General features: G+C 47.9%; 1 protein-coding gene across 4 annotated transcripts in view; it reads left to right on the top strand.

The window, feature by feature from the left end:
* Positions 1-21,450, top strand: part of RNPEPL1 (arginyl aminopeptidase like 1) — a 22,359-nt gene extending 909 nt beyond the window's left edge. The window contains exons 1-11 of one of the 4 annotated variants that reach the window (XM_025195941.1): positions 5,272-5,687; positions 7,413-7,553; positions 8,136-8,287; positions 8,714-8,830; positions 10,218-10,453; positions 12,807-12,920; positions 13,875-13,987; positions 16,666-16,774; positions 17,713-17,940; positions 18,139-18,281; positions 19,097-21,450. In XM_025195941.1, coding sequence (XP_025051726.1) covers positions 5,508-5,687; positions 7,413-7,553; positions 8,136-8,287; positions 8,714-8,830; positions 10,218-10,453; positions 12,807-12,920; positions 13,875-13,987; positions 16,666-16,774; positions 17,713-17,940; positions 18,139-18,281; positions 19,097-19,369 — 1,806 coding nt within the window. In that variant the 5' untranslated portion in view covers positions 5,272-5,507 and the 3' untranslated portion in view covers positions 19,370-21,450. Of the gene's footprint in view, positions 1-5,271; positions 5,688-7,400; positions 7,554-8,135; positions 8,288-8,713; positions 8,831-10,217; positions 10,454-12,806; positions 12,921-13,874; positions 13,988-16,665; positions 16,775-17,643; positions 17,941-18,138; positions 18,282-19,096 lie in introns of those variants that run through there. The other 3 variants (XM_025195940.1, XM_025195943.1, XM_025195942.1) reach the window with 3 other exon arrangements.
* Positions 21,451-21,577: the final 127 nt, after the last annotated feature.

Below are 21,577 nucleotides of genomic sequence, written 5' to 3'. Positions count from 1 at the left end.
TGCCCCGCCCGGCTCCTCGCACGTGTGGGCGGCGGGGAGGGTGCCCCTGACCCTGGCAGTGCGGGCGCGTGGCTTCATGTCCCCCACCTGGGGCCTGGCACGGGCGGGCAGGCGGCTTCGTGGCACGTGTTGGCGGGGGGCTCTGTGTCCCCCACCCGGGGCCTGGCACGTGTTGGTGGGCGGCTTTGTGTCCCCCATACTCAGTCCTGGCACGTGCAGGCGGTTAGTTTCATGTCCCCTGTTCCCACTCCTGGCACGTGTTGGTGGGTGGCTTCATGTCCACCACTGTGGTCCTGGGACATATTGATGGGTGGCTTCGTATCCCCCGTCTCAGGTCCTGGCACATGTTGGCAGGTGGCTCCATGTCCCCTACTGGGGTCCTGGCATGTGTTGGACTGCTTCATGGCACGTGTTGGCGGGTGGCTCTGTGTCCCCCACCCGGGTCCTGGCACGTGTTGGCGGGTGGCTTCGTGGCACGTGTTGGCGGGTGGCTCTGTGTCCCCCACCCGGGTCCTGGCACGTGTTGGCGGGTGGCTTCGTGGCACGTGTTGGCGGGTGGCTCTGTGTTGCCCAGCCGGGTCCTGGCCCGTGCGGGCAGGTGGCTGCAGGCCCCCGTGCTGCAGGGAGTTGGTGGGAGCCGGGCCTGGGTTCCTCTTGCCAGGTTGCGCTGAACTGGGCCCTCAGGGACGAGGTTGGTGGCTGTTCGCTGGAGGTGTTTTTCTTTGCTCCCCTAGACTTGCTGAGGGGGTGGAAGAGGGCATCTGGGTTCTGGTTCTGTGGTCGGCGTGGACGTGTGGGTGGGTTACATGGCAGGCAGGGAGGGAAGCTCCTGCTGGACAGGCCCCTCTTTCTTTTTCAGCATCCAGAGATTGTCACAGGAGCATGGGTAACTCTTTAGGTGCACCGCACGTGGCCTCCCGTCTGAAGAGCTGTTCCCCTGTACCTCTTTATTTCCACACCCCCCATCCAAGGCCCCACCAAGTCCCGGGACCTCCTGGGCAGCCTTCTCCTGGCACTAACCAAAGTGGCGATCTGTCTCACCGGGAAGGAGAGACTGGCAGGGACGACCCGCGGGGATGGCGGGGCCACTGTCCTGTCCCTCACCCGTCCACACCTCCAGGCAGGGTTTCACTGGGCAGTGTCCACCGCCTCCTTGTTGGAGGGCCTGTGAGCGCTGTCTGGTGTGCTCTGCTTGGCGTCCCTCCTCGGTGCACTCATTTTTAACCTTCACTCTCATCCCTGTTTTGTCTTTTATTTGTATCCAGTAGCCCCCTCTATTAACAGTGGGGCTAACTGTTGCAGTGTGGGGCAAAGGCCCATGTCCCCATCACGTGGCAGTCAGGCCAGTCTGAGGAGCTCACCATCTATGATGAGAGGGGCTGACCCAGGGAAAAGTGACCACAGGAGGGAAGTAATCGGAGCAAGAGCAGGGCCACCCAGTGCAAAGTCATAAGGCTCTTTATTTTCATTGTGTGTTGCTGGGTTTTTTCAGTGCTTTTGGCCCATACCGATACACTCTCCGTTCGGTCAGTCCGTGTGTGGATCAGTGTTCAAGACTGCATTAACTCAGCATTTTCTGCTACTTTCTTCTCTTTTTTTTCTCTCTCTGATTGCCAGACAGCTTGCAGGCAAATAGCAGCTTTCCCCTTCCTACTCGGTGTGCTCCTGATAGACTTGCTCAGCGGCGTCTCAGCGCGTGACATTTCTGTGCGCTCGGTGAGGAAGTAGCTCATGATGTGATACTGGGTGATGATGAGCCTTGCTCTGAAACCAGCATCTGTGATGGTTTTTAGCCATGTGTGCACCGACTTAAGCGCTTTGTCTCTTGTTTTTCATCTTCAAAACTTGATGCCTCGTCCACGGATACTGTGGCAATGAGCAGCTCAGCATTTCCAAGTCCTTACATTGAACGTGGTCATTGGTTGGTAGCGTACAATCGGAGTTGAAAATCCCTTTTCTCCATCCCGAACGCAGGGCAGACATCTGCTAGAAAGCAGCCGTTGTTGTGGACTTTGCTAAACGTTTGCATGAAGTGTGCTTTGTGTAGCCAGCCTGCTGCACTGTGGCCAGGAGCTCCATGTGAGATGCTTACATTAACATCCAATTCAGGCATGAATAGAAATGTACAGCTAAACGCACACCGTGGCTACTAAATAATGTATATGGCTTTGGGGAAAGAATGGTGAATACATCCTATTGGGAGCGTATGTTGTTTAGAGAAAGCTCTAATGGATTGTAACCAGGGAGCTCAGCACACGCATCCCAGAAGGGAGGTTAATCTGCAGGGACGAGCAAACTTGTGCATCATTGAGGTATTTTAGAAATTCTCCGGCTCATTGTCAATCCCATTTTCGTGTCGCCCAGACCCTGGCCTTGCAGATAGTATCCAAGTGATCTTGAACTGTTGGGGAGTTAGGAGAACCAAAATAAGCCATTCATTTAATTAATTAACACTTTACTCGGTGTGGCTGTGAAGTTCAGCATCTACCTCCTTGTGATGCTAAGAGTTATGCAAAGGTGTTTTGCTGACTTGGGTCATATTTGCAACATAGAAGAATATGCAATTTCTAAAAATATGCTGCGAGAATGACAGTGTTGAGGCTGCCGTTGTATTTGATGCGACGTAACTGTCTATCTTACCTTGTTGATTTAGGACAATACGCTGGATCGTACACACAAAATCATCGATCACAAAATCAATGAGACTGGCATGTGCAGCTGTTTTAATTACTAAAATGATTTTATGTTCACGGAGATTCCCTAAGGAGAACAAAAACTGGACAGATCAGTTTATTGCAGTAAATGAAACACACTGCGGGGGGAGGGACAGATTTCCGGGTAGCAGTAATTTTACTAGAGTCTTTCGATCTACACTTGATCTTGGATTGTAACTCTGCAGGAGTCCTTAGTGGTCTAAAGTCATTTAGCCATTTCAGATTGGACTGAACCAGAATAAAGTTTGTCATGTTTGCAACTGAAAGTCCTGTTTCCTTTGGTTGTAAAGGTGCTGTTCTCCATAGCGCAGCGCTGCCATGAGAAGAGAAAGTAAAATTGGCTTTTGTAGCAAAAGTGCCAAAATGAGACAGTGCAGGCTATCGCCCCTCTGCGCTTCCTGTTTCGTGTTTTTCTGAACCAGGGGAGTTGCTAGGCACAGAAAGGTGCATCTGCTCCCTGTGGTCTGCAGTGGATCTCAAAGAAGATTCTGGTCTTGGTTCTGCCGAAGATGTAAGAAGAAACCAGCTTGGTTTTGCCCTTCTTTTCTTGGGAACGTTTTGCTAAATGCTTAAGATTTGCAGTTGGCAAAAAAAGTTAATTCACATCTTGATCTGACTTCCCCCAGCAGCTCACTCTAGAATCCAGTCGCCTTGAATGAGGTTTTAGTTGTGCTCTTTGGTGGTCATACTTTGTGTTATGGGGCAGCAGTTTAGTGGCTCGTGGATAGGGAAATGGTCTCGAGCACAGCCGGGTCCTGATTCCATTTTCCTGTTCCTGTGCTGGTGTTTGCTGGACAGAGTGAACAAGCCACACTTCATCCCGGGCTTTGCTTTCAAAGTCTTTTTGGTGCCCTTGGCACTGGCGCTTTCTGCTGGAACAGGGCTACACAAAGTAGTGTCATACGAATAATGCTGCGGCAGCACCTGCTTCTCCAGGCGTTCGCAACGATGCCGAGAAATAGGAGCAGACGCCTGGGGGTCCGAGAGGGAAGCAAGCCAGGGCAGCAGATTTCCTTTGTAACTATTCTACGAACAAAACTGCACCCTCCGTTCACTCCGGTTCAGTCCTGCCCTGTCTTAGCCTATGCGATCGATGATATTTCTCTGGAGCCAAAAAGACTGCAGAGGATCTGGACTGCCTCTTGGTGACATTTTCCACAGTCCTATTTCAGCCTCGCGCCTAACTCCTAATTCATAAATGAATGATGTTCATGGAAATAAGGAGGACTGATTTATTTTTGCTCCTCCTCTGTTTCAACAAATGGGTAAATTCTTTAAATTGTTCTTCTCTTTACTGGCTGCATAAATCGTAGCTCTTGAGATGTGCTTCCCTGGGTCTTTTCAGTCTTTGCAAAACCTTTCTTGTGATGGGTTTTTTGGGCCCCTTGGCTATCAAATATTTCGAGCCACCAGAGGTGTCAGCAGTACGAGAGGTAGAGAGAATAGAAGTTGGTATGGAATAAATTGGAATCCTGTTCCATTTATCTGCTTGGCTCGAGCAGTCTGGATTTCTTGTGCAGCTGTCCATTATTCCTCATGCAGACCTGGCAGGAGCAAGTTTTTCTTTTTCTTTTTCTTTTTTTTTTGTGGCCAGTGGACATTGAGAGACAGCTGGGAGATTAAATCTGCCTTGCACAGACTATCCCCGTTCCCTGCTGAGCAGTGTCGTGTGCCACCTTTGCGCTTTGAGAGCAAACCTGCATTAAGCCCAGCATTACTCTAGTGGTGTGCAGGCTGAATACAGAAGCGGAGCATCTTGAAGTGAGGGTAAGCCGACCCCGTTAGCCTTCCAATCCGACAAATGGTTTTTTTGTAGCAGGCTTTTCTTTGCTGTCCGTGAGAGTGAATTCTGTCCGTGTTTCAAGTCCCCAGCGGTGCCGCGCCTCTGACTTGGCCATGAATGTGTTGTTGCCACTACTGTTTTCTTTCTATGACAATGGGATAAGCTGGTGTTGGCATTTGAGGTTATAAAAACTGTCAGAATTCCCTCGTCCTTGTGTTATAATCAAGGTCCGCGGTGCTCAGACAGCAGGAGACCTTTGTATCGTTCCCACTAGTGATGTTATCTTAGTGCCCCCTAAGTCTTCCCTACTCCCCAGATGCGTCTCACTTTCCCAAATCATCCATGAATTTCCTCCCGTCCGTCTGAGATCCTTATCTGACGGAGCTGTCCACGGCACGTTGTTCGGCTGAAAGCCAGCCCTGCGGGGGGAAGTGGGGGGCTGGCTTTATTCTCTGCAGCTTGACAGAAAATCAAAACGGTGTCGACAGTGGGCTTCAAAACCGCAAAAAGCTCAGCTGTCCGACTCTGGCACGCGTCAAATCAGCACAAAGACAGACCTGGTTTAGTAAATAGTGATGCTCTGCGCCTGCTGCTTGAGATGCATCATCCGTTCCTGTACTTCTCTTGCAGCACCAGGCGATCGGAAGCCCTCTGTCTTTCACTTGGCGGAGTGGGGCAAAGCTGCCACTCCCTGTACTTTCCCTGGGGTAGGGGAGGCGAGGTGCATGGAGGTATCTCATGGGAGCCGCTCACTTTGTGGGTGGCAGGGAGGAGAGGAGCACGGGTGATGTGTTCACGGGAGGGAGGCTGCTTGAGAGGATGCGTGAGCCACCCTGGTAGCGCTGGGGAGCCTGGTCGGATGTGCTGATGGAGCAGGAAAGATGTTTCTGAAAAGAATTGGAGCGACCTGTGCGTGTTGGTTGTAGCAAGGTGTTTTTGGCTTAGGTGACTCAGAGATGTTGCAAGTTTATATCTGTAACTATTAACTGTGTTGCAACTCATGTGGAATAATGTTGAAGTCTTTTATTGTTACAGAGCATCCGGGGTGGATTCCTTGGAGAGGAAAAGGGACCTTGTTCCTGTTTTATTTCTGCCCATATTTGTACAAGTCAGAGGGGGCAAGTGCAAGGTTGAGCGAGCGGTGCAAGTTTGTTGGAGGGGTGAAGGATCGTGGCACTGAGGAGCAGATGGTACCGTATTCCTCACCTCTCGCCGTGTCTGCTTTCATCTTTCCCCTTCCTCACCCTTCCTCCTGCCGCTCCCAGACTGGTCCCACTCTGAAACGAGTCATTTTGGCCTCAGGCCTCCCCCTACCCGCTTTGTCTCCAGTCCATGCCCCGCTCTCCGCACTCCTGTCTGGACTGCCACTTCTGCACGCTCTTCTTACTCCATCTCCCTGCCTCTGGTGCTGTTCCCAAGCACGGCCTGGACTCAGCAGCAAGTCTATTTATAAGTATTTCAGGGGAGCTTTCATCGTTGTTGCATGTACATATGGAAACAGCTCTGTATGGTTGTGGCCTGTGCCATAGCCAAAGGTATTAGGAAAGGGACAGATGCTTCATAGTCCGTGAATAAAACTTTTCCAACTTGTCCCAAGGGCAGGAGGATTGGCCCTGAGGCTTTGTTCAGCCTGGTCCAGAAGTCTTATTGTGGCTGGTTTGCTTGAAAACATGCATATTTTATGAGATGGCTCATAAATAAGAGCCAGCTTCTCAGTCCTGCTTGGCTTCCTGATTCTCTCTCTTTCCTGTGCCGGAAGGAGAGCGCTTCCTCTTGGTATGTCCATGCTAATAAATCCTTAGTTACCCCCCTCCCTGCCTGCTGCAGAATGGGGCATGTCTTCCTCCTCCTATGTAATCTGCAGTAATCTCTGTATTTTCACAACTGATCCCATCTGCCCCTCAAAGAAGCAAAAGGAATGAGCTCCTGAAGGACACGGCTCTTCAGCAAGGCCAACTAAATAAATCACGTTTTTGAAGGTCTGACCTTTTCTGCGAAAGGAGCACCAAGAGAGTTGCAAGAGGAGCTGTGTCAATAAGTCACTGAGGAGCAGACCTTTATACAGTTTGGCTTCCAATCTCTTTTTCTTTGGGGGGCGAGCGTCAACATTTGAAGAGGATGCAGCCCTCCAGCTTAAGCAGTGGGGCTGCTGCTGCCAGTTCCTTAATGTAAATTATTCAGTAGCTGCTGAAACGGAGACGACTGCAGAAGGGAACGCAGCAGCTACCCCACAGTGCATGGCGGGTGTAAACCCCCAGCAGATGGCTGCAAATCCATGTAGGAATTGCCCCTGATGCTTGTTCCAGGCATAGAGGAAAAGCTACAGAGTGGCAAAGGCAGGGAAAAAAAGAAAAGAAGGCCATGCCTAAGCATCAGTAATTGAGGAAGCCTGGTAGGTACGACCCTCAGCCCCACTTTTAGTAAAGAGGAACTTGGGTTGAGGTTTGATCTCAACCCAAGATTGTTCGAGTGCTGCCCTTCTCCCTCCCTCTGGTGTCTGCATTTCAGCAGTATGCTAGCATTGTGTTAGGAACCAGAGATGGTGATCCTCGGTGTTGTAAATCCGCGTTTTGAAGCTTGCCGTACTGACTTGTCATCCACTCACTTTTATTAAAATTAAAAATGAAGGTTTGGGAGATGAGTTCACCAGTATTCACCAAGCGCATCAATCTGTGCAGAGCTCTGCAGTGTGAGCCTAGATGGTCAAAGAAAATGATCCTGTTTGGGGTGCTCATGGTAAACACACAGCCAGGAAAAGAAGCCGTGAAATGGAAATTGCATTATGCCAGGGTTGAGAGAGGAGGATTACTGACTCTCTGGTTCTTTATTGCATCTCTTAATATCACATTTTATTTTTGATGCTTCCTTCCCTGGCCCCTGATTTAGATTTTTGTCTCTTTTCCATGTTCCAACAGATCTGGTGGCTGGATCCGGAGCTAACTTATGGCAATGCCAAGCCATTTGTCTTCACCCAGGGCCACTCGGTGTGTAACCGGTCCTTCTTTCCATGCTTTGACACGCCAGCAGTGAAATGCACCTATTCAGCTACTGTCAAGGTAGGTAATTTTGTGGTACGAACAATTTTTGGAGCACTCTGCTGTTTTTAGCAAAGTAAAAGTCATCTGGTTGCAGATTTGGGATTTTGGGTCTTCTGAAGAGACCCAGAGAAGCCACCTTGAAGCAATTCTGCGTCCCCTCCAGCTTTTTATTCCAGTAGTCTCCATGTTGAATGAACAATTCAGACGTGGATATTAGGAGAGGGTGGATTTGACCAGATGCTTTCAGTTGTGGTTTTTGAGGGTCATACTCTCAATTATTTTCATAACTGTTCTTGAAAGTGGAGCAAATAGTTTTGTAAAGGCAGTACCAAATAATGTGATCCCCTGGGTAGCTGGATCCACTCAGTCTGGAATAAGCATACATCTGAAATAAGCATGATTGTGTATTCAGTCTTTACTACCATTAGGTAATATATTCCAGTATAACCACTTCGCAGAGAGCTGAGCCAGAGATTAAAAAAAAAAAAATCCAAACTTTATATGTAACTTTTCTCGATCATCAAATTCTATCCTCTGACCTCTCAATCTCCAGTTGTCTTAGCCTGAGCCAGTTTAAGCATATATGTGTTGGTGTTTCAGGCTCCTGCCGGTATCCAGGTGTTGATGAGTGCCACCCAAAGTACCTACTCGGAACAGGAGGGTGTATACCAGTTTTACATGGAGTACCCAGTTCCTGCCTATCTGGTGGCTTTGGTGGCGGGGGACCTTATACCTGCAGACATAGGTCCCAGGTGAGATTGGCAGTCAGTTGCTGCTTCTTTATCCTGATATATCTGTATGAGGGACTGGCAGGGAACTTAGACAGTAGCTTGCATCAAGGTTAACAGAACAGATCATGCTGCGATCTCAGACTGAATAACTGTGATCCTTCACAGTGTAAGAGCTCTGCCTGGCTAGACCAAATTGCACAGAACCGCGCTGGAAGAGCTGGGTTTCGCTTTAGACGTATGTTTTTGTTACTCTGTTTATTGTCTCTTTCTTAAATTGTGAAATCTATGTGACTCCATAGAGTGCCTTGCACAACAGAGCCCTTACCCCGACTTGAGACCTTATCGCAGAAACAGCAGCGTGGTAGGAAGATAGAGATCTTCTCTTTTTGAGAGGGAATTACATCTGTTCATTTAGTTATTAGCTCTAACTTTTCTCTTCTCTGATAGGAGCAGAGTGTGGGCAGAACCTTGCCTGCTGCCAGCAGCCATCAGCAAGCTGTCTGGTATGGTGGAGCGCTGGCTGAGTGCTGCAGAAAGCCTATATGGCCCCTATATATGGGGAAGGTGAGTTTAATGGAATTCTTCTGGATACACCTGATACGGTCAAAGCAATGTAGAAAATGGACACAGTTCTTCCATTAAGGTCACGGTATCTGGTAGACTTGTTGTACATCTCCAGAGTAGGTGTGACGGGGATTGGTAGCTGGCTGGAGAGTCTTGAGTTCCAAAGTGGACGTCCGTTTGGTAGTGGTCAAGGGCAAGGGTCAAACAAAGTATAAAAGAAGCTTCTAATTTTCCAAAAGGAAATGTCAACCTTACAGCATTATTCAGTGATGTAAACACAATGCAGCATGCACTGAAAGCAGAGAGTTCAATATCATGTTATCTACTCAGTATGTTTAAAAGTACATATTGTGCAGACCTCACGTAATACTTAATAAAATAACACCAAACATTCAAATGAGAAGTAAAGATCAACTAACTGGATTCAACCTTCAGTGAAAGCTGAAGGATCCAGAACAAGGGCAAGGCTGATTGCCCTCCAGAAAGTGACACACAGTCTGGACTAACTAGATTCTGCCTTGCCTTAACCAGTTCTTCTGAATGGTAGAATCTCCTGGTAGTTTTTCATAACAAGTGGCCAGTATAATTACAGATATGCCCAGCAGGTAATCAGTATAATTGTTCACACTCTATTTCCCAGAAGACTCTGAATCCACCACTAAGCTGAGAAATAACTTTTCCAATTTTTGCCATCTCATTTTGTTTCACACACCATGCTGCACTGCTTAAACTGCTTTGCTGTATAATCTTCATCCAGATGTGTGTAGCCTGTGCAATTCATTGAAAATAAATACCATGTTTGCCTGCATACACCTCACACCTTTTTTCCAGAAACCAGTTGCTGAAAATTGAGTTGTGCATTGTATGCAAGAAATATGGTAAAAGCGGGTAATGCAGCATACTGGGCAAATATAAAATTGGCACACGATCTACAGGGAGCAGAACAGCGAGCAGGCATGGCTCTCTAGTGCTGCCGCTCAGTCGCTTACTACAAGGAAAGATCTTTTCTGCTTCATTTTGTCTTTTAAAAACACAGTTATTCTGGGGCATATTGTGGGCAATAAGTTAGCAGGGTAGTAAGCATTTCCACTGCATTTGCCAGTACTCATTTCTGTTGCTTGGAGTTGGAAATGCCTGTGTTTCAACTTTCCCAGCTTTCTGTGGGATAGGAAATGACTCATGTTTTAGTTAGATCATCCATGATGGAAATAAAGAATATTACAAAGAGGGAATTCTACAAAGAGTAAATATAGCAAGTAAAATCTTGAAACTCTTCAGAATACCTTTCTTTCAAAAAAAAAAAAAAATCCTCTTGTGGAGCTTTTAGGTGAATGAATTAAATCTGTTTGGCTTTTCATTCTTCTCTTTCACCCTTCCCTAATTCCAGGTATGATATTGTTTTTCTTCCTCCGTCCTTCCCCATTGTCGCCATGGAGAACCCATGCCTGACCTTCATCATTTCTTCCATTCTGGAGAGTGATGAATTCCTCATTATCGATGTCATCCATGAGGTTGCCCACAGCTGGTTTGGCAATGCAGTCACGAACGCCACGTGGGAGGAGATGTGGTTAAGTGAGGGGCTGGCCACGTATGCACAGCGACGGATCACCACCGAGACCTATGGTATAGCTGCGGCTCTTTTTCTTTTGATGTGTCTAACTTACCCTGTGTTTCTACCTACCTGTAGGAGGGCGGCTCAGGGAGTCTAAAGCTGTAAGTGGAATAGGATGAAGGAGGCTTTTAGCAAATTTTTGACTCTTGTAGCCCCAAGAGATTAAGGTGAGATTTCATATTGCCAGTAAAAAATATTAGCGTTGGGAGCACCTTCATGTCATAAAAGCTGACATTCTTTCCACTGTGGGCTGTGAGCGTAGCACACTCAACTGTGAATCTGTTTTGCTTTGCATTGAAGGCATATCCAGTATAGAAGTTACTGTAGCGCACTACACCTGGACAGCCCAAGGAGTTTACAAGCTGTAGAAGCGTAGGCATTACTGTATTGAATTGGGCCGGTGGCTCATCATTTCAGTATCTGACCAAGTGCGTCAGAGGTAAAAAAAAAAAAAAAAAAAAAAAAAAAAAGTGTTATAGAAATTACTTACAAAGCAATCTGCAGAATATTTTTCCATATCTCACCAAATGGCTAGCTAATGCTGGGAAGCCTGAGGGCGTGTGTCCCTTAATGTATTCGGTGAAATGTATGCATGCCTGTAGCTGGAAATATATTTTTAATTCTGCCAAAATCTTGGCCTCTGATAGTGAATTTCTTGTTAGTTATGTGCTATGTCTTTTAAAAAAAAAAAAAAGTGAAAATTTGTTGCTTTTCAATTTCATTGGCTTTTTCTTGTCTGTTCTCCTAGAGAAAGAGTAGATGGGTGCATAGAGTTTGTCTTCTGTCTCCCACTCATTAGTCAGTCTGCTTGCATTATGTCTCCCTTTGCATTTCCTCTGTATGTGGTCTCAATCGATTTAGTCTTGCCCAGAAATCTTGGCATGTCTCTAAAACACTCTTGTTCTCCCTTCCTCAAAGATGGAGCTCTTCTATCTCGGTTTTATGAGATAGGATGATAACAAGAAGTGATTTCTATCAATTTGTATAAGAATAGAGGATGGGCACCTGATGCCTGAAGGCTTGTCCAACAGCTCTCCCAACTATACAGGTGGTCCAATAAAAGATATCACAAAAAAGCTTTGTTCCATGACATTTCTTGGACCGCCATGGCTAGAATAACACCCCAGACTTATTTACACAAGGGCATAATAATTATCAGCATCATTTGAGTTTCATGGTAATCTTTTGTTCAGTTGTTTAAATGCTGCTGTGTAATGATGCACAGGGGTCTTTTCCAGGTGGTTGCAAGTAATTTAGTGTGTATGAAGAGTTGAGAGGATATCTTGTGCTTGACATTGCCCTTTAACTTCTGCCTTTATAGGCAATTTTGTCCCTTGTAGAGGATCTCTTGGTTCCAAATTGAGACTGAGCCCCTTGGGGCCAAACCCTTGTCCGGGCGTCAGCCTTCTCAGCTTTGGCCCTTTTTATCTAGCTGAGCTCCCTCAACCCAAGTCCGCTGCTCTGGGTTCCTTGTAGCCCAGCCCCATGCGTCTTTGATCAAAGCTGGTCTCCCAAGCAGAGAGCACTCCTGGCACTCCGCTCCCTGGCCTCCAGGCCTCCCCTACAGCCACACACGATTTTTTGCTATTAAACTTAAATACATAGGGGAAAACTAAAATCCAAAGGGTTAACCATCTTGTAACTCAGCTACAATCTCCTACAACTATCCTCATCATAAAGACCTGCTTTAAGTCTCCCCAAGTCCCCAGGGTACCTCCTTTTCACTGGCAGCCAGCTGTTGTCTGCTCCTTTGATTGAACTGCTATCCCAGATCAGAGACTGGACTTATATGTGGCCAAGTCCAGCTGCTTCTGGTGACATGACCGCTGTCTTCAATGATGGGCTCAGCTGTTCCCGCTCGGCCTAATGCGCAGCCCTCCCCGGCTTCTTGGTAGTCCCAGGCCCCACGCTCGAGTCTCTGTTGGGTCTGTCTGCTGCAGCCGTCTGGTCTGCCCCCGTGAGCTGTGAAAGTCCGGCTTTCCTGAGGACTTCGCTCTCCTCTCCTGCTCCTCCTCTGTATGTAGTTAACAGGGTTGGGATTCCCTGTTACAGTTGGACAGCCCTGAACTATGATAGAGGTGCTGCCCACTACTGTACTAGCAACACACTTCTAGTAGCATCTGCGTGTTCCCTGGATTGTCTGGGTGCCCTTCTCTGACGTTTCCCGCTTGATCAGTTCCTTTTCGTTCTGTCTGATGGGCCAGCCAGGTTTAGGAAACGCAGGAATGATCCTCCTGGACATTTCTCCTGCTGGCCTTCTGCCCGTCACATCTTCAGAAGTCTCGGGCTTGTGTCCATACCATTTATATAGATATCCTCTCAAAAGCAGATTGCACTTATTGTCTTGCGGTCTCTCTGGACTAGGTGCTGCCTTCACCTGCTTGGAAACTGCCTTCCGTCTTGACGCCCTCCACAGACAGATGAAGCTCCTTGGAGAAGACAACCCCGTCAGCAAGCTTCAGGTGAAGCTGGAGCCAGGTACTGTTGGTCTTGGATGTGCTGCGTTAAAAAACTGACCCTGTATTTATGTGTTGCAATGTTGACTTAAAAGCCTAACTTTAGACTCGCCATTTTAGTCTCCTTAATTTGGAAAACAAGATACAGGAAATCAAATAACTTGTCTCCAACATCCAGCATGTCCTCAGGCAGTTTTCGGTCCAGCCCTATGTTCACTTAAAGGATGTATTGTTTAACTTTTGTAAAGCAGACCGTTCAATGGATTTTGTTCAGTTTCCAAAATAAATTTACCGGTGGGCAGAAACAAGGCAGGAAAATGTGTCCTGAAAGTTGAATGTTTTTGAAAGTTTGAATGTGTGAAAAACAAGTGGTTATAATGGAAACCATTTGTTTTGCAACCTTAAGTATAGGCTGCAGTGCTGGTTGCAGTGTATGTGTGCGCATCTGTAATGCATGTAGCTATATGCATGCACACAAATATATATATGTACACATTAAGTTGCATACTAATTCAGCTCTGCAGTGTTAGAGGCTCAGTCTCAACTTTGTCAACAATCTGATACGTTGTGCTTCTTTCTGTTTTGTGTCACTGAGGAAGGTGGACATAAAAGCACCAGACCACCAAGCAATTTATAACCTAATCTAATTTAAGGGCAAAATGAAATGCATGTCTAAATTTAGTAGTACTTCCACTGCTTTTCGGCTTCCTCTATCTGTAGTATATCAGGAGTCCCTGAAAATGCAGTAAGCAGTATTTGGACTGTGCTGAGAGTGGTTCTGGAAGTATGAAGATAGCTTCTTGAATATGGGACTGAGAAAAGGATTGTCCCTTAAGAAGGAAGCCTTAGAGACTGGTCTGAAATGTGAAATAGCTTGAGCTATAGGAATGTTATGCTTAGCACAGTTAATGTTCTAGGCTATACGGTGCCCTGCAATACTGTTTTGGGTTTGTTTGGTTTTTTCTTCTTCTTTCAGGAGTGAATCCTAGTAATTTGATGAACCTCTTCACCTATGAGAAAGGCTACTGCTTCGTTCACTACCTGTCCCAGCTCTGTGGAGACCCCAAACACTTTGACTCCTTCCTTAGAGTTAGTACCGACTGCATGCCTACTTATTGTGTATTGATGTTTCTGTCCCGCTTTCTAGCTCCTTTTGCGGCAGGTTTTACTGTTACTAGCAAAGTGGTGGGCGGAAGGCAGCTGGTGTGAGACAAGAGAATGGGACTCTTTCTACTGTAAGTCTGGTAGAGTCTAGGAGAGGCTTCTCTTGGGTTTCTCTGGTGAATGTGGCCATGCTTCTCACTCTGACTGAGCTAAAATGCTGTGATAAGGTTGCTGGTGACTTCTGCATCGACAGCGCGTCTGAGGAGCAGTGCATCTTTGTTATCTGTGTTTTGGGCTCCAAGCCATTGGAAGAAGTTTCACAGAGTAGCTTAGCTCAGGGCTGTCCAACCATCCAGGGACTGCATACCTTGCAAGCCGTACCAGTGGGGGCCACACGTGGGCTGCACCAGGGTAAGCTCCAGCCCCCCGGGCACTGTGCCATGTGGGCACACCCTACTGCACTGCAGGCCCACGTGGTGTCCCCACCCTTATCGTGGTGCTGCATTGTGCGCCCATGGGGCCCCACCTTCACTGTCTGCCTCCTGTGCTGTGTTGCCCTCTCCGATGGGGGCAGGCAGCAGAGACCAGAGGACGGAGCAGGTGCCCAGCAGCTCTGGCTGTTGTTGCAACCAGTGTGATGAGGGGAGAGGTGGCTGGGTGGGAACATGGGGGCCACAATTTAACCCCTTGCAGGCCATGTGTAGCCCCCGGGCTGCCCATTGGACAGCCCTGGTTTAGCTTCTGCCCGAATGATCTGGTTTTAGTCTCTACAGGGTGTATGGACAGATAAACAAATAATTTATTATTAAAGGATTGGGATTTATTGTGCATGGTCGCTGTTTTGTATGTCTGCCCTATCCCAAAGTAAGTGAAAGTTAAAATCGGGGCATTTGCCCCTGAATGGAACAAGTGCTCAATGTTCACTATGTGGTCCCTCACTCCCCTGGAGAACATTGAGCACACGTGGCTGGCAAACTCAGCAATCAGCGTTCCTTGTACAAGGCACCTTTATGCTTTCTGTGGTAGCCTTGGTGTCTAGGAGCACCAGGGCAAATACTGTAGAAACTTGTGTCTGCTTCAAAAACTGACAAAGCTTATTATTCTTTCTCTCACCTCTTCCTTCCTCACCTTTCACACTGTTGACACCTCACTTCTTTCTCTCTCTCTCTCCCCCCCCCCCCCCCCAACTGTATCTTTCTCTCATTGTAATCCATCAATACAGGTTTCCCTCGATTTATGCGGTAGATACGTTCCCTGGGAATGGCGCATAAATCAAATTTGCATAAAGCAATCCCAGTTTACAATGAAGCAGATAGGGATGCGTTCCCACGGTGGGGAGGGAGGGAGTGAGGCTGGGGTTAGGGAAGGGGCATGGAGAGGGGTGCAGCACAGCCCAGTGGCTGCAAACAGGCAGCGTCTGCCACTCCCGGGGCTGCACCAAAGGCGGCACCAGGGTTTTGCGGCACTTGGGGTGGGTGGCAGCCCCACTCACTCCATTTCTCCCTACTCACCCCACTGCTCCGCTTCTCCCCCACTCGCTGCAGCCCTTGCTGCAGTGGCCCTAGGAGCGGCTGACACCAGCTGCCTGCAGCTGCTGGGCTGCACAGAGCCCTGAACCCCCTGGTGCAGCGCAGCCCAGCAGCTGCAAGTAGGCACCGTCTGCTGCTTCCAGGGCTGCAGCAGGGGTGGGCAGCAGCCTGCAGTGGGACAAGAGCAGGCTGGGGCTGGCGGTGGCACCAGGCTCTTCTCAGCACTCAGCAGCAGTGCTGGGAGGGCAGGTTGCGGGGGGGCTACAGTGAATTTTGGGGTGGCAGCAGCCCCCCTCCAATTGCTGCATCCCACCCCGAGGGCCAGGAAGAGCCTGCACAGCTGCTGGCCCCAGCCTGCTCTCATCCTGCTGCAGCCATGGGAGCAGCGGATGCCACCTGCTTACAGCCTCTGGGCTCTGCCACACTCAGGGGTTCGGGGCACAGTGCCCTGGGGAAGCGGAGCCCCAGGGGGTTCGGGGCACGGTGCAGCCCAGCAACTGCAAGCCACTGGCATCGGCTGCTCCCAGAGCAACTGCAGCAGGGGCTGCGGTGAGTGAGGCCCTAGCCCCACGGCCCTTTCCCCTCCCCTTACAAACTCACAGACTTACCTGCTTGGGGGAAGGGGGGCGCACCTATGCCGATCACATAACAGTGAATTTACCTCGCATATAATGAATTTCAGGTATGAAAAAGGTCATTGCATAAGAGCAAATTTGCATAAATTGAACCCGCATAAATCGAGGGAAACCTGTATGTATAGCTGCACCTGTAAGTCTTCCGTAGTCCATACTGTTTGGTGGATAGCATAGTGACCAGCGTGTGTTCTGATTGTCACTAGTGCAAAGCGTACAGAAATCCTTTGTCTCCTTTCTTTGAGATGCCAGTGTATCAGAGCACTTGCCTTAGGGTAATTTGGGTTGAACCGGCAGCCTCTCTGTTCCTGCAGTATTTCTTCTCCGCGACGGTCCTTCCCTTTACTTTGCATTTTGGTTTAGCTTCTAGTACTGGCTGCTAATAGCTACCCCATAGCTCCTCTTGCTTTCCCAGCACTATATTTTCACACTGGGCTCAGTCATTCTTCAGCAAACACATGCTGCAATCTTAACCATAACTTATTCTTTCACTCTATTTCAGGCCTACATTGAGAAATACAAATTTACTAGTGTTGTGGCCCAGGATCTTCTGGACTCTTTCCTGAATTTTTTCCCAGAGCTGAAAGAGCAGTGCGTTGAGAGAAAAGAAGGTGGGGAAGAACATGGTTTAGTCAACTGTTTAAGGCAAATAATATTGGAACGAACAGCCGAGGGCTTGGATTAGAGGATGTGGGAGAAAGTGCTTCGATTTGAGGAGGAAAAACAGTTGATTTCCTTACTGACTCATCTTTGACATTTGAACAGTTCTAATTGAAGCTGTTATCACCCTGCTTATAATGTCAATCATCAAGTCTAGAGGAAGAGGGTAGAACAGCAATGTTATCTTTTCTTAAAATACATGGAGAGTTTAGATAAGGGGTTCCCCCACCAGAATGTGGCAGAGGGTGGTTTTCCCCGATATCCTCTGTGCATAGACCCGATCTTCTGTTATGTGTCGTCTGCCGTTTACTCTGCAGATGGATTTGTCTGTCAAGCTCTGCACTATATCCGGAGGTTGGTTTGGTCTTGGCTGCTGATTTTGTTTGTGCTTTTTGAAATCCGCTGCGTTCCCAATCCTGGGACAGTCGTTTGTCTCCCTTTCTACGGAGCAGAAACTCTGTCCCTCTTGCTTACTTGCATGTTAATCCCACCTTGAACCTTTCTCGGAAGTGAGGTTGCAAAGTTACTGGGAGAGCTGGACACAAACACACAGGGGTACCTGAGAGAAAGCTGGATCTACAAGGCCACATCTGCCTTTCTGACTCATAAATACTTCTTGAGTGCTTGTTGCCGTAGTGAACAAGCATTAGAATTCATTTTGGGTAGCGTTAGGGAGGATCACGTTACTTTTGTGATAGTCTAATCTGGTAACTGCTAAAACTGGTAGGGTCTCAATACTGGGAGTTTGCCCCCTGCCATTTTGCTATGACTATAGGTTGCTCTGATTTGCTATTGTTAGAACTTCTCTTAACTATGCTAGAAGCAGTCCCGAAAAGCCAAGCCAGCTGCAGAGACTCCTGCTCGACATTTTTGATGCTCCTCGTTCCAGGACTGGAGTTTGAACGTTGGCTCAATGCTACGGGACCTCCATTAGCTGAGCCAGACTTATCTCAGGGATCCAGTCTGACCAGACCAGTGGAGACACTCTACAGCCTCTGGACCACTGAGCCTCTGGATGCCGTTGCTGCCGCCAGCAGTGTTGACATCACAAAATGGAGGACGTTCCAAACTGTGCTTTTCTTGGACAGATTGCTGGATGGGTCACCACTGCCCCATGGTGAGTACTGCACTTGTGTGGTAGGCAAATGTACTTGGTACAGAAGACATTATTTAGCTTGCCCTGTTCACTTAGCACCGTAACACCCATCCCAAGTCTAACTTATTGTCCACTATTGTCTAATTTCCTTGAAACCTGGCAAGAAGCTCCTTATAACAAGCTGTTTCTCCGTATGTGCGTATGTCTCTCTCTCTTTAGAGGTGATCAAAAAGCTTTCGGAAAGTTACTCCTCCCAGCTGGACTCCATGAACGCAGAGATCCGGATCCGCTGGCTGCAGATCGTAGTCCGAAACGACTACTACCCTGATCTTTACAAAGTCCGATGCTTCTTGGAAAACCAGGTACTAACTGCTGGATTAAAAGGCACTGTACCTCTCGGTGGATGAGACGTGCATGAGACATGCAACGTGTAAGAGACCTTGGAACTTCTGCTTCCTGGCCAAGTGTAGCTCAGGTGTGTTACAAAGGGGCTGTTCCTGGATCGCCTGCTGAAATGAGAGAGCTCTGCATTGTCCTAATCATCTGTTCAGCTCCTTCCTTCTGTGACGAAGGATTGGACAGAGCATCACCTGCAGGCAAATCTTATTGTCTGTTATTCTGTTCTGGCTCCTCACCCCAGAGCCAGTTCTGTCCCCAGCATCCCAGTCTTGTCTTGTTTCTCCAGGTGTGGGATCTCCAGGGCAGAGACCATCAACACTACCAAATGTGTGCGATGATTTGGTTTTGTTCTGGGTGTGCCTGCCCACTTGAGGCTGGGTTGAGGCTTCTCAAGCTCCTTTAGTTTATCTTGCTGGGATCCTGTGACCCCAGCTGACTTCTGCCCCTGGGGGCTGGACTCGATGATCTTCCGAGGTCCCTTTCAGCCCTAATGTCTATGAAATCTATGAGTGTTCAGCTCTTGGCCACAAATAGTAAAATTAACTAGGTTAGACAGACAGTCCAAAAAAAAAAGCCTGTTATCTTATCCATAAAGGTTGCATATTGAGGTGAGGTAAGTAGTTTGATTAGTTGGGTTGTTTTTTTTTTACTTTTCTTTTGAAGAGATGTAGTACTTGCTTGCCATCTTGGTCACAAAGGACCATCTGGGCACGCTGTTGGCATGCTCACATCTCTTCATCTTTATGTACATGGTTATCCCATTGTATTCTCATTGCAGAGGTCTCGGATGTACACAATTCCACTGTATGAGGACCTCTGCACTGGCACTCTGAAGTCCTTTGCCTTAGAAGTTTTCTACCAGACCCAAAACCAGCTGCACCCCAACTTGAGGAAAACCATCCAGCAGATCTTGTCACAGGGCTTGAATCCCCTTCCCACCATAGACGCTACAGCAGTCGCCACAGACACACCAGCCATGGTGCTTGAGGACAAAGCCTCAGAGGCCACTAATGGTGCCATTTCACTCAGGGATGTTAACGTGTCTGCCTAGATCACCAGCTCACGTCAGGCTTGAAGCTTGAGGAGGGGGACAGGAGCAGAGTTAAAATATCAAGTGCCGCTCGTCCTTTCCCTCAGCCCTGCCGCTGCAGTTTGTTTGCAACTGGATTTCTTGAAAATCCCCAAACACAACGCAAACGTGCCTTCAAGTACCTGACACAGTGACATTGCCAGGTTTCAGGGATCTCGTCCAGCTGTGAGCAGACCCTAGTGGGTGGGTGTTTGGATTCGGTGCGTGGGGGAGTTGTTTCCCCACTGTGGGTGGACGGTTCTGCTGCCCGGGGCCCTTCGTGGATGGCTTGTGTGGGGGGGTTGTTTTAGCCCAAAGTGACATACTGCTTGCTGTGTATTTGTAGCTGGGGAGGAGCGTATGTCAAAAATCAGGCTAATGGAGACTTTGGCCAGAGGCCTAAGAAGGAAAGGACTACTTTGAAGAACTTAAAGTGAGAGCAAATATGTTTTTACCACGTGCTCCTTACTGTGACGGAAATGTGTGATTTGAGAGGTGGGGAATTTAATGTTCGGATAACTGGGAATCCAGTTGAGCACAGCGCCCAGGTTTCTCTGCGGAGAGGATGGAAACCTCATGAAGGATTTAAAATCCTACCTTAATCCAGCCCTAACCTCAGTCTCCCATTTGCACTGATTAGGACTGACAAAGAGCAGACACTTAGATTGGGATTTTCAGATGGGTCTAATGAAGTTTAGTTGCCCAAATTTCATTGAATTTCAATGGAAGTTGGGATGCCCGAATCTTAGTTTTTTTGGTAAGTTCAGCCACAATCCTCAGTCTTGTCCTGGGAGGCACAGCAAAAGAGTCCCCCAGGTGGCCTGTGTGCTGTCCATCTGGGCTCTTTGGGAATAAGAAATAGGACCTTTTATTTAATTTTTAAAAATCCCCCATCTGTGCTGGATCTGCAGAACAATGCGGAGATGGCTGCCAGGATAAAATCTCCATTCTGCGTTTCCCTTGGTCTGATGACAGTTGCCCCATACGAGGGAGCCGCCTTTCGCAGAACGTGAAGCTATTCAGCTGGCAGCTGCTAGAGCCTGATCTCTTCTAATCATGTCCATACCCTGCCTCCTGAAGACAGAGAAGTGCCAGAGCATTGGCTGCTGGCATCACTGGCCCAGGCAGCCATAGCGTAGAAAAAGAGAGTCCTGCCACTATTCATTCCCTGAGGCCTCAGCAGGAGGATCGGCAAAGCATTATTGATAGTTGCACATCAGAAATAAATGTGGAATTTCTAACGCGACCCCTACAAAGGACTCAATGCAAGCAATGCAATTCAAAGTCTAAAGAACCTCTGCTGTCCTAAAACACGGACAGTCTTGGTGTCTCTCTCTGATGACTCCCTAAAAGCATTTCGGAGTTGGTGTACCACGGTAGAAAAGAACTGACCTGAACTCAAGGTAAAACCTTTAGGGTAGTCTTAGCAAAGGGAAAACCAAGTGACAAGCTGTCCTATTCTTTGTTGGAAGGTGTACGTAGCACAGGAGAGGAAACTTGGGAGGTATTTCACCGAACAGAGTTTGTTTACACCCACATCCAGATGGGGATTTAGGTGCTGTTACTGGATCTGCTCTTCTGGCTTTAAATTAATTTGGATTTCACATTAGCCTTAGCCTGGGAACGAACTGAGATAAAGCAATAATAAACTCAGGCCTCCACAGCACTTCAGTAATTTCCAAAGTGCACCAGCAGCATCCTGGGAGCTTGAGAACTCCACTTTTTCTTCTTTTAATAAGATTAACATTTTTCCTTTTCCAGTGGGAATGGGGGAGGGAGGGAACAGTGTTTTCCAGATAATTTCCTTTCCTTTTCTTCATCATTGCTTTGTGATGGATTTGTGCAAATTGACCTTTCTGCTTCCTTTACTGCCTCTGCTGGCACCACCACCAGCAGTGCCAGCCTGGCTACGACCAGTAACCACTAGCCTTGTTTGGACCCCCAGGCCTCTGTTTTATCGCATTTTACTTTATGGGAGAATGTATATGACCCTGGTGGAAATTTTTAATTTACGTTGATGCCTTAAACGTTGATTGTCAGATTAAACTAAGCTTTGTGACACATCCAGCCTTTCTGACTGTTTGTTTTACAATTTCCCTGCGATATACTGCGGGGAGCTTTGCACTCGGAGCTTGAGAGGGTAAAAGAGAATGGTGCATAGATAGGAAATGAGAGGGAGAGCGTGGTGAT

The sequence above is a fragment of the Alligator sinensis genome, unplaced genomic scaffold, assembly GCF_000455745.1.
Source record: "Alligator sinensis unplaced genomic scaffold, ASM45574v1 scaffold301_2, whole genome shotgun sequence".
In the NCBI taxonomy this organism is placed as follows: Eukaryota; Metazoa; Chordata; order Crocodylia; family Alligatoridae; genus Alligator; species Alligator sinensis.
Note: the sequence above shows the minus strand (reverse complement) of the source record. Positions and strands in the feature narration are given on the sequence as shown.